This window comes from Panthera leo, chromosome B1 (genome assembly GCF_018350215.1).
Source record: "Panthera leo isolate Ple1 chromosome B1, P.leo_Ple1_pat1.1, whole genome shotgun sequence".
In the NCBI taxonomy this organism is placed as follows: Eukaryota; Metazoa; Chordata; class Mammalia; order Carnivora; family Felidae; genus Panthera; species Panthera leo.
Genome location: NC_056682.1, coordinates 141,090,338 through 141,103,315, shown reverse-complemented (window position 1 = coordinate 141,103,315; position 12,978 = coordinate 141,090,338). Strand labels below are relative to the sequence as shown.

Sequence of the window (12,978 nt, the reverse complement as noted above, 5' to 3'; positions counted from 1 at the left end):
AGGTGGACCCTCAGGGCTTCCCAGCAGGAAACAACGGTCCCCTAACCAATGGCTTCACTGTCCCATTCTTCTCAACTACTTTACTCCTTCTCCTGCCCACTCAGATGGCTGTATCTCCCCGGTCCTCACCCTCAGCTGATTATTTTGTGTCCTATTTCATGGAGGAAACAGAAGAAACCAGAAGAGAACTCACCCAAGCTCCTACTGTCCTATCTGCTGACCTCCTGCATCTACACACGCACACCTGTCGGAATGCAGGAACAGCCCTGGCTCCTGCTCACAGCCAGCGGCTCCACTCGTGCACTGGAACCCAAATCCTCTCTACTTTATAAAGAGGATCTTATAAAGGAGCAGTTCTCTCTATGAATCATTCCAATGAGCATTGAAAACATAACTTTTCCCATCTCTAAAAAATAAAAGTCCCTTCTTGACTCCATTTCACCCTCCCCACCCATTTTTCTCCTTCCTTGTACGTTAAGCTGTCCCTTAAAAGTTGCCTAGATTCACAACTTCCACTTTGTCACCTTCCTTATCTCTGGAGCCTGCTGCAGTGAGGCTTCTGCCCTCATCCCTTAACCCAGCTTGATCTTATCAAGGTCACCAGTGACTGTGTTTTACCAGGACCACGAGTTAAGTCTTATCTTGATTTTTGTGATGGCTTCACAACATTTAACAGTTGTTCAGTCTCCTCCTTGAGACGCTTTCTTCACTCAGCTGGACTGTCGTGCTCTGTAGGTTTTCCTTCTACCCCACTGGCTTTTCCTCACCATCTGCTCTGCTGGTTCCTTCTCTTTTCTATTGTTTTTGAATTTGAGTGCCCTAAGTGTCATGTCTGAACTGTCTCTTCTCTGTTTTCTTTTTTTTTTTTTTTTCTTTCCAAGATTTTATTTTAATTCAAGTGAGTTAACATATAGTGTAGTATTGGTCTCAGGAGTAGAGTTCAGTGATTCATCACTTACATACAACCGAGTGCTTATCACAAGTGCCTTCCTTAATAACCCTCACCCATTTGGCCCATCCCCCACCTATTTCCCCTTCAGCAACCCTCAGTTTGTTTTCTATAGTTAAGAGTCTCTTAGAGTTTGCCTCTCTCTGTTTTTATCTTATTTTTCCTTCCCTTCCTCTATGTTCATCTATTATTCTTCTTAAATTCCACATATGAGTGAAATCGTATGTTCTCTGGCTTATTTTGCTTAGCATAATACTCTCTAGCTCCATCCACATTGCTGAAAATGGCAAAATTTCATTCTTTTGATGGCTGTGTAATATTCCATCGTGCATATTCATCTTCTTTATCCATTGATCAATCGGACATTTGGGCTTTTTCTATAATTTGGCTATTGTTGATAGTGCTGCTAAATACATTGGGGTGCATGTGCCCCTTGAAATCAGTAGTTTTGTATCCTTTGGCTAAATACCTCATAGTGCAGTTGCTGAGTCATAGGGTAGTTCTATCTTTAACTTTCTGAGGAATCACTATACTCCCCTTCTCGGTTTTCATGTGGTGGTTTCATTCATCATTCATTCTTAAGGTTTTAAATGCAAAGGAGCACCTTCAGCCCAGGGCTTACCTCTCAAATCCAGACTTGTGCATCAGATTGACTACTCAGCATCTCCACCTGGCTCTCTTACAGGCCTCCCAAGTTGAACATGCCTGTTGCTGAATCCCTTATCTTTCTCCACCAAATCTAGTCCTCCCACAGTTTTCCCATCTCAGGTAAGGGTACCTCTAACCTCCTAGTTTTCCGCTCACTGAGGCTTTCCATGACCTCCACATTTAAAAGTTCCAGCTGAACTTCTTCCTAGCATTCCTTTTCTCTGCCTAGTGTTTCTCTTCATCACCTGCTTCCTTCTAATGTACTATATGTTTTTGAACTTACTTTATTAACTGTCTTCCTATTGGAATGTAATGTCCCCGAGGGCATATATTTTTCTACCTTGTTCACAGATGGATTCCCATTACTAGAAAAATGTCTATCTTATAATAAAAGCACAGTGAATATTTGTTGAACAGTGAGTCCCGAGGCAGTGGAAATTTGGAGTAGAGAACACATCAAGAGACCTAAAGAAAGCCAGTCTGGCTGGAGGAGCCCTTACCTGCCAAAGGCTGAGAAGAAAAGAGCAGATTTAAAAGACCAAGAAAGAAGGCCAGGGAGGTTAAAGTAAGGAGTGAGGCAAGAGAGTATTGTCTAGAAATGTCTTAAAGAGTGGGACAAAGGATAAATAAGTTTGGATCTAATTGAAAAAGTCAAAGTCTCAGAGTTTGAAGATCTGGGACAGAGAAGTCTAAGCAGAGCACCATGGCAGTGAGTCCTTTAGCAATCAAAGAGCAACCTTGGAGACCTTCAGAATGAAAGCTCCAGGTAAAGCAGAGAGTACAAAAGAGTTCTAAAGATGAATTAGATTATTTCTGCTCAAAAGAGCAGATTAACCTCATAATGACCCAAACTAATAAAGTTCCTGTCCGACACACATCTCTTTATTCAGTGATTGTTTAGCACCTGCAACAAAGCTCTGTTCACAAACCTAAGAAGGGTAGGAAGGGAGGGCAGCTCAAAGTTTACAAAGTTGACCCTGCTCTCAAGGAGCTCTTGTTTCTCCCACATTTAGATTCCTGATCCCCATTGCATTCCAGCAGACCAACCGCCCTGTACCAGTTGTGTACTCGCTCAATACTGAATTTCAGCTCTGCAATAATGAGAAGGTATTCCTAATGGATCCCAATACATCTGATATGTCACTGGCAGAAATGGATTATAAAGGGGCCTTCTCAAAAGGTAAGTTGTTTCCTTCACCTACAAAAAGAGACTCTGATCAGACTTCAGATGCTTTAGGACAGGTCTCTGCTCATTAGCTTCCAGGCAACTCTCCCGTGAAGATTCCCTTGGGCTTGGTTTTAGGGCAGCCAAGGTTTAACCAAGGAACAGACCCACATCCTTCTTTCATGTTGTTTCAAAATAAGATTACATATGTGGTGCTATAATGATTGGCAGGGTGGTAGAATTGTGGAAAACACTGGTCTGAGTGGTAAGAAGACTGGAATTCCCAGCCTGATTCTAACACACTGTCTTGACTTTGGGTAAGTCTCTCTATCTCTCAATTACTCAGAGAAAGTACATAGCATGACCCCTACTACGTACCAGCCTCAAGGTGTAAATGTCTACGTCCTCTCCATGATGCTTTCTCTACTGGAAATGATTCCTGTGCTCCCTCCTCACCTCAAATGTGGTTTTCTTGATGTTTCAAAAGTTTGGCTCCTTCTTCTCTTCTCTACTTAAATATGAACCTCCTCAAAGAGGCCTTCCCTGACCACACCTGACAACTGAGCGTAGGCTTCCATAGTTTTCACTTTCACGGAACATTATTCATTTTTGATAGTACTTCTCACAATTTTTAATATTCTATAATACATATCACATATTTCTTTACTTATTTGTTGCCTATTTCTTCCACTAGACTTTGAGTTCCATGATAATAGAGGTTGTGATCAAATATCAAATGTGCACACCATACCATCAGTGCCTAGGTGCTCAATAAACAATTGATTGATTGAATAAAAGAATTAGTCAATTATCTGCCTTTCTTCTCTCAATTACCCCTTCTGCCTTTTTCTTACTTTTAATCTTCTCCTCATATCTGAGTTTTTTCTCTCACCCTATAAACACGCTCACGTTCTGCCTGTAAGAGAGAAAAAAGCATCCCTCAACCCTAACTCCCCTTCAAAGTTAAGGCTGTTTTCTCCTTTTCTTTTCTCTGAGAAACTTCTTCAAAGAGTGAACACTCACTGTCTCTATGGCCCTTCTTCTCTGTCCATCTGTTGCAAGCTGGGTTTGTCCTACCACAGCTCAGACATCTCTTTTGTCAATGACACCAAATTAGTGGGTTTTCACACTTTTCCCTGTTGGGTTTCCTTTGCACCACCCTCACCTGACATCATCTTGCTTCTCTGACCACTTCTCACTCTCCCGCTCTGGGTCTTCATCCTCTGCCATATCCATGTTGCTGTCCCCACATCCCATGCTTGGTTCCTTCTGGCATCATTCCAGTGCTACCTCTGACCATCCCTATGGCTGGGCCCATCGCTTTGCTCTGAACTTCCTATCTACTACTTCACAGCCATTCCTTAAGAGTTGACCTTATCCCTGATCTCTCCTGAACTTCATTTCCACATTTCCACATGGGGCTCTGGAACTACCAAAGTGCTTCAAATGAATGTCTTTCAGATGCCTGGAAGTGTCTAGAACTGGACTTATCTTCCTCCAGACATATTCCTGCCACATCCACTGCCACAGTGATTGCATCATACTCCAGGTGCCCAGGGCCAAAACCTCAGGATTGTCCTCCTGTCTATCATTAAGATCAGTGGAATCTGACTCCAAGACATTTCTTGAGTTTATCCCCTTGATTCACAGCTATATTATAGATACCTATCTCTCACAGAGCCCCCTTCCCAATCTCTGTGACTCTAGGCCCTTTGTCTTTCCTCCATTCTCCATGTTTCTGAAGCCCCAGTGTGTTGATATTACACCCATGCTTAAAATCTTTCAGTGTTCCCTATTTCTTACACACCAAAGTCCAGCCTCCCCAGCATCCTTAGCCTATCATCCCAGGAGTGTCTCCTGCTAGAGCCTGTGAACAGCCTCCTCTCTAGTCACACTGACCTACTCAGTGCCACATAGCAAATGCTCTGGACAAGCATTTGGAGTCAGACTGATTTGTGCTCAATTTCTTATCTCCCCCCCGCCCCCTTGTCACAGATACAAAATCTTGGACACAGTATTTAAAATGTGGATAATAACTGGACCTATTTCTTGGGCTCTTGGGAGGAATAAATAAGATAGTATAGATAAAGAATGTGGTGCCATAGCAGGCACTAAGGAGACAGGAACTTTACTGGGACTCATGCCCTTCCAGCATTCAGTATTTTGTGCACGGACTTTCTTTTGCCTCAAACGCTCTCCCCAGTCTCCTACTTCAAATGTGCTGTCTGGCAAATGCCTACTCATGTTTTAGGATACTCATGTTTGTTTCCTCTTTAAATCTTTCTACACCTCTCCCCAGGCAGATTTCTGTGCTCGGCTATATGCTTACATAACATTATGTTCCTTCCTTTATTGTGGTTCATAACAGTACAGTATTGTGGTGGCTAATAATGTGGGTTTTAGAACCAAAATACCTTCACTTTGAATCCTACCATCACCACTTACTAGCTTTGTGACCTTCAGCAAGTCCCTTAACCACTCAGTGCTGCAACTTTCTCATCTCTAAAGTTGTGAGAACTCACTACGTGAGTTCTCATATGGGAAGAACTTAGTACAAGACCTAGCAAATCGTGTGAGTGTGATAAATGTTAGCTACTTTTAGCAATTGGTTAGGGTTTATTTCTGTCCTCTCACCTGTATCTCATTCACCTTTGTTTCCCCTGTGCCTAACAGTCCTTGATACACTTTACATGCTTACTTAATGTTTGTTGAATGAAAGAAGCTGTAAATGAATGAATATTTCAGGGGCACTTGGAAACATAGAGCTCTTCATAGAGATGTACTTTTGACTCTGAGGGAGTGTGTTAAATCCTTTCTACCCTTGGCATTTCTTTCTCTTTACTCTTAAAGTCTGACCTAATTAATGTCTCTCAAATCTTTCCAGGGCAAATCCTTTATGGCCGAGTACTTTGGAATCCAGAACAAAACCTTAATTCTGCTTACAAACTCCAGCTGGAAAAAGTCTATCTTTGTACCGGCAAGGATGGCTATGTGCCTTTCTTCGATCCCACGGGGACAATCTATAATGAGGGGCCGCAGTATGGATGCATTCAGCCCAACAAACACCTAAAACACAGATTTCTGCTGCTGGTATGCTAACTATTTGTGTTCAACAGCTGACACTCAAGTTGATTTCCTCAGCTATGAATTCTGCCTAAGCAGATAGAACCCCACTCTCGATGGTATTCTCTCTATACATATTATTGTTGTTTCTCTCTGATCAGCTAAATGCTAGTACATATTACCAAATGTGATGGTTATGGTGGGTAACAAGACAGGCTGTTATTAATGTCACAAGAAAAGGAAGGTCAAGGCCAGTGTTTCTCAAAGTACAGACCAGAGACTTCTGAATATCCCTGATTCTCTTTCAGGGAATCCACAAGGTCAAAACTACTTTCATAATATGATGATGGCTGCTTTTCTTCACACTAATTCCCTCATGAATATAGAGAGTATGGAAGGTTTATTGATATGGTTTCAAATTCGACATTATAACTAATCTTTTAAAAATACTAATTACCGAGTTTGATTTACTATCAAAACAGAATATCCACAATTATCTGAAAAAGCTATGAAAATATTCCTCCCTTTTCCAACTACATATCTGTGTGAGGCCAAATTTTCTTCATATACTTCAGCCAAAATAACATATTACATCTGATTCAATATAGAAGAAGTTTTGAGAATCGAGTTCTTTTCCAGAGATTTGCAAAAATGTAAAACAATGCCAGGTCTCTTTTGAGGAGATGGTGGTGACTATAGGTATTTTCCCTAAAAAAATGTTATTTATGTTAACATGCAATGGGTTTTTCATTGCCACTTTAAAATTAATTAGTAAGTATTTTCTAATTTTTCAGTGTTAATTTTAATAGAGTAAACATCGATAGATACAAACCATGTGAACAAAAGACTTTAGTGTCCTTGGTTTGTTTGTTTGTTTTAAGTTTATTTATCTATTTTTGAGAAAGGGGGAGAGAGCGAGAGGGAGAGAGCAAGAGTACGTAAGTGGGAGAAGAGCCAAGAAAGAGGAGAGAGAGAGAATTCCAAGCAGGCTCCTTGCCACCAGTACAGAACCTGTTGCAGGACTCGAACTCATGAAACACAAGATCATGACCTGAGCCAAAATCAAGAGTCAGACACTCACCCAACTGAGTTGCTCAGGTACCCATTGGCATCCTTGAGTTTTAAGTGTGTGAGGGGTCCTGAGACCAAATGGTTTAAGAATTATTTGTTTAGATTATCCCACTCTTTGAGCTTTGAGATCTGAGTAGCCACCAAGTGTCCTTCCTTGAAGAGGGCAGTGGTTGACTTAAGGAAAGGGCTTCTGTAGCACATGCCCTCCTGACCCAACCCAAGGCAGGAGTGGAGAGTACTTTTCTTCTCCCAGTGACTGCCACCTGCCAGTTCAGTGATTCTATCTTTTTATCTTTTTAAACCTTGCGTTTCTTTTTTCTGAAATTCTAGGACCGCAATCAGCCTGAGGTCACTGATAAGTACTTCCATGATGTGCCCTTTGAGGCCCACTTTGCTTCCGAGTTGCCTGATTTCCATGTGGTCAGTAGCATGCCGGGTGTGGATGGATTTACTCTGAAAGTGGATGCACTCTATAAGGTGAGTGTGCTGAGAAATGTAGAAGTATAGGACCAAGGCCACTGTAAAAGTTGTGAAAAGGAAGATGCTATTATCTCTGGACTGTTAGTCTCTTTATAGTGTTCTTGCTGGTGGGTCTTTTTTATTGGTGTTAAGCTTATCATTCACCCCAAACCTATCCCAATAGACCTATTTTCACCACCTATCCCAATAGACCGCAGCAATAATCAAATCCTTTAATTTGCATGTTGTCACTTGTCAGTGTATGCGTCAGGGGTGCATATGGTACTCCAGTTTTTCCTAAATTCTTTTCTATCGCCTTTTTGGCTGTATGCCACACCAGCTGATCTTCACAGGCATGTGGAAAGTGTTTAACAAAATTATACATACAGTACAGCAATTTAGAATGGCAAGAAGTACTAGTATTTGATAAGCAAAAATACTCTCAATCCCAGTAATAAACATGAACTTCACAAGATAAAATTCCACTTTTTCCTATCTCTAAATAGTAGTAATCTATGACCTTGGATTTCAGAACTATTGCCACTCTTTAGAAGTTAGTTCAAAACCATGGAGGCTTTCAGTGGCAGCCCATGATATGGCAGTAAAATACACGGTGGTTTAACCATTCAGGGGATGATCCAGGAAGTGTTCAGATTTAGGAAATTTTTGTCATGTATCTGCATATTTTGCACAGAGTAGGTGTTTAGCAGATATTTGTTGAACGACTCTATCTTAATTAAAGTTCATCAATAAATAATAAGTTAGCATAACAAGCTATTGAAGTTCACTGGGAATGAATATGGCTCTTAATACTATTACTTCACTGCAATCAGTAAAGACTAGCAAATCCTAAGTATTTAGCTAAAAAGGCCATAGAAAATAAATGCCTAGGGCTGTTCCATACACAGGGAAACAGAAGGGAATGTGAATAGCTGGCCCACGATCACCCTAAATTGGAAACAAAATGGAACCTGTAATATGTGGTTCAAATCTTGATTAGTAGACACCAATCATTGCTAATGCTTTTCTTGAAACCATTTATCAAGGCTTGTGACAGCAATTGTCTTTCCATATCCTTTCTTTTTTTTAATTTTGTTTATTTATTTGTTTGTTTATTTATTTATTGGGAGAGAGAGCACACATGAGTTGGGGAGGGGCAGAGAGAGACAGAATCCCAAGCAGGCTCTGCACCATCAGTGCAAACCCCATTGAGGGGCTCAAACTCACAAACCATGAGATCATGACTTGAGCCGAAACCCAAAGTTGGATGTTTAAGGGGCTGAGCCACCCAGGCGCCCCTTTCCATTTTCTTTGTGAAGAAGTGGTCTGTGGGCAGCAGTGACATGTTCAGTTTGTGTCTCTGTTTCCCTCCTCCTGCAGGTGGAAGCAGGACACCAGTGGTATCTCCAGGTGATCTACATCATTGGCCCTGATACTATGGCAGGACCCCGGGTCCAGCGCTCTCTCACAGCCCCTCTGAGGCGCAACCGGAGGGACCTGGTGGACCCTAGTGGCCGTCTGACCCTTGACGATTCCCTCATCTATGACAATGAAGGGGATCAAGTCAAGAATGGCACCAACATGAAGTCCCTGAATCTTGAGATGCATGAGCCGATTATAGCTGCTTCTCTTTCCCAAACTGGGGCATCTATTGGCAGTGCCCTGGCCGCTATCATGCTTCTACTTCTGGTGTTTCTAGTGGCTTGTTTCATCACCAGGAAATGCCAGAAGCAGAGAAAGAAACTGCCCACAGAGGACATTTTGGAGGAATACCCTCTGAACACCAAAGTGGATGTGTCTAAGAGGAGCTCAGACAGGGTGGAGAAGAATGTGAACAGACACTACTGCACCGTGCGGAATGTCAACCTACTGAGTGAAACTGAGGGGGCTTATGCACTCAAAGGTGCCAAAGTAAAAAAATTGAATCTGGAAGTCAGAGTTCACAACAATTTGCAAGATGGAACAGAAGTGTAATGGGGGAGACCAATGTGTATTTTTTTTTTCTAAAATCATTTTTATAAAATGGGGGAGGGGGGAGGGGAAATACTGGTATTTTTATAATCTTGCAGATTAAAAAGGGAAAACTATAGCTTTGAGTGGCGGGAGGCATACATCACATGCATCAACTCACAACTGAGCTACCTCATTAAACAAAGAACCACGAGACCCCAGAGTTTTGGAGCAGCCTTCTTTTGGTGGATCCCTTTAATAGTGTCAGCGGCTACAGACTGCTTCTTCCATAAGGCTGGTCTTAGAAAGCAAGTATCTCCATATGGGGCAGGGTGTAGACTATTCACCTAGCTGATGGAATTCAGCAGAGTGGGAAATGTATGGTGGCAGATCTCCAGAGGGGCAGGGAGCAGGATGTTCAGGGCCATTGGTTTCCTCCCCCACCTCCAGCTTTCTTCTACTTGGGCTTTTCCTGGGCCTGTGGACAGCAGAGTTTGGATTGCTGACACTCAGATTCCATTCAAAATTCTGCTAATCAGCACAACCTATATATTTGCTCATTGCATCTGCTTGACAGCTTGCACTCCATGGCCTCTAACTGTCCTTTGCAAGTTCAGAGCCTTTTCATCTGGGGGTTGCAAGGTTCTCTAGACGAGAGCTCTTTTCCGCATCTTGCGGGGAGAAACCTCAGGACTTCCCCTTCCCCACCCTCCCCCCAACCTGTTAGATATCTGGCACAGCAGAACCCCCCAGAAGGGCAGACTGAAACCCTGGGGGAAGAGGGAGACTGACAAACACCTGAAACATATTAGTGATGGACTGTACCGAGGCGCAGGGGTGCATCCCTGTGCCCACCTGGTTTACACTGCACCAAGGACATGTGAAGACATCCTGCCTGACAAAGAACGCTGCAAAACAAGATAAAAAAACAAGGGGTTCCTTTTGGTAGCTCAGGCATTTATTTTACCATATCAGCACATGACAAAGCCATAAACACATGGCTTTAAAATGATTTAGTGTTCAAATAGCAGCTTAATGACTTTGTATGAAGTGTGCACATGGCTTGCTTTTGTGTTTCTTGTTCGTTTTTGCCTTACTGGCAAAAACATAAGCATGCATGTCATGTTGTTTTGAAATGAAGGCACAGTTTCATTACTGAGGAGGAAAAGACATGTTCTCTTCCTGATGCATGGCACACCATAATCACTGAGCAAATAATAGAGCATTCATGTTGCGTAATATTTGTATTAGAATGACCCAAGCCCTTTGAGGACATTCCAAACTGCAAACGCTTTGGTTCTAAAAGGTAGAAAGACCGAGCCATGAAAGGTTTTAAGCATCTCTACCAGACTCCAAGCTCTTGAGTAAAGGACCTTGTAACCTGTGCCTTTGGTTCTTCAGCAGTGCCTTGCACAAAACAAGCACTCCAGAAATATCTGTTGCTAAACAAATGAATGGTGTCATGGGTGAATGGTAGAGGAATAAATTCGGGAAGGAGGGTGAGAGATGATGGTGGCAATTTCACAAGGGAAGGTATAGGAAAAAAAAAACCCAAAACTGTCTTTTCTGCTTGGAAAAGTAAATCTTTGTGATTGTAAAGTAATCTCATTGGGACAAAGAAGCACCACTTGACATAGGCATGAATCTAGCAGTGGTCTTAAGGAAGATTGAATAGAAAAATCATAATGTATTAGCGGAAGATGAAACTGAATCAGCCTCCAGAGCAGAGCAGGCTTTTAGAGGAAAGTCTGACTTAGCTTTCTGAGGTGAGTGAAGTTTTCAGGAGAGGATGGATTGAGGTGAGCCCAGAGCCTAAACCTCCTGACTGGTCACGTGCTAGTTGAGACCAGCTTGGGCAGTTTGGGGCAGAACTTCTGTATCAGCCTCGTGAACATCCAGAGTTGGCGTCTCATGGCTGGAGGGCTCATCAGCCAGGGTGGAATCATCTCCAGAGCAACCTAGACGGTGAATGCTAATTCTGCAAGGACAGGAAGCCTACCGTTTGTGGAACAACTTTTGACTTGGCCTGTTATTTATCGTTCCTAGTTGCCAGAATGCTTACACATGAAAGCAGCACCGTTTCATTTGCTCAAATATTCTTCTTGCACATCCCTTCCACTATTGCTAAGTAGGACACACGCATGGGAAGAATGCAGACGTGTGGCAGTGCGAAGCTAACGTGGGAAAAAATGGGGACTGAGACCTCCAAGTGCTCTGAGCCTCCATGTTTGTGGTCTGGAGTGATCAGGACAACATCCTGTGAGGACCTTGTGATGGTGAACTCCCTGTGTGAGAGGAAAGCCTTGGACCATTCCTGCCTCCCTTTCTTCCTGCACTTTCCCCCACTACAGCCCCTTTTTCCGAATGCTGATACTTCTCTAGTGGATGTACACTTATTAAATAGAAAGTGTTAAGAGATGTGAAGCTGGGATTTCCTCCTTTGATACAGCTTTTCCTTTTGTTTATGTTTTATATTTCACAATAGGAATCAGATAATTTGGTGACTGATGTGGGATTATATTTCCGTCCAAGCCCTCTTTTCGATTTCTCTTACTCGCTCACTAATGTGTGTGTTTTACTAATCCTTTATACCATGCCTTTAGGCGAGAAGGAACAAAAAACCCTCAGGGGTGGCTCTTTGCTCTCTCATGCTGGCTGTGAAGGCTGAAAGAAAGAAGAGTCGGCACCTTTTTTCTGTCCTTTTATCGACCCCGGAGGTCCTGGAGCCTCCTGCGGACTCCTATTCTTGGGTGTGGAAGTGGTGTTGCAATGTGTTTGCATGGTCACATGATATTCAGTCTCAGTGTCATGTAGCTGTTCATTATTCTTGGATACGACACACATGCTCAGACTGAGTGAAACATTTGTGGTGCTGTCAACCTGATTTCTTGACTCAAATGATTTTTGTATTTCTAATACCAACTTGTGTGTTATGAATTTCTGATTTCTCCAGTAGCATATGCCACTATAGAAATTTGTATTAATAAATGACAGTCTGGTTGCATTGTTTTTGCCATGGTCTTTTTAGATTATTCATCTCATTAGCATAAGACATCGCTTTTGAGATGGCAAAATCATCCCAAAGTTTGAGGCAAAGTTTTCTGGAGAACACCTGCCTGAAGGGGTTGAATCTGAGACACATATTAACCGTGCTAAGAGCAAGATGAAGAATAAACTACACAGTCCAGATCATCATAGCTCATCTTGTGCCATCAGTTGAAACCTCAGTACCAAAAGGAATAATTAAACTCTCCAAGTGCTAGACAATAAGATGATTATTTACACAGAACTTATTACCCTCAAACCCTCTTAGGATACTTGATAGAGTGTGAAAGTGGCTGTGTCCTTTTATGCACGCCCCCAAATTTGTTAAGTGTCCCTAACTCACCCTGGAGATGACCAAGGCTCAAATAAATTGATCGGCATGGGAAGGGAAAATGGCAGAGTCAGAAACCAAAGGAGCCCAGACAGTCTGGGCTTCCTACAAGCCTGTGCATTTGTGTGCCTGTCCCCTCTGGGAAGATGCTTTATGTAAAAAACCAAAAATACTGCCAATGACGATGACCAACAGGACCTCACTGGCACTTTTTCAGGCACATTTGCAAACTCAGCAAGACTTGAGAGAGCATGTTTTCGTAAAATCTCAGAAAAGGAGGGCACAACCTTAGATTTC

The 12,978-nt window shown here is 42.4% G+C and overlaps 1 protein-coding gene across 2 annotated transcripts in view; it reads left to right on the top strand.

Moving 5' to 3' along the window:
- Positions 1-12,297, top strand: part of FRAS1 (Fraser extracellular matrix complex subunit 1) — a 429,297-nt gene extending 417,000 nt beyond the window's left edge. For both annotated transcript variants that reach the window (XM_042936116.1, XM_042936114.1), the window contains 4 exons: positions 2,611-2,777; positions 5,647-5,852; positions 7,227-7,373; positions 8,736-12,297. In XM_042936116.1, the coding sequence (XP_042792050.1) occupies positions 2,611-2,777; positions 5,647-5,852; positions 7,227-7,373; positions 8,736-9,329 (1,114 nt within the window). In that variant the 3' untranslated portion in view covers positions 9,330-12,297. The remainder of the gene's footprint in view (positions 1-2,610; positions 2,778-5,646; positions 5,853-7,226; positions 7,374-8,735) is intronic.
- The last annotated feature ends 681 nt before the right edge of the window (positions 12,298-12,978 follow it).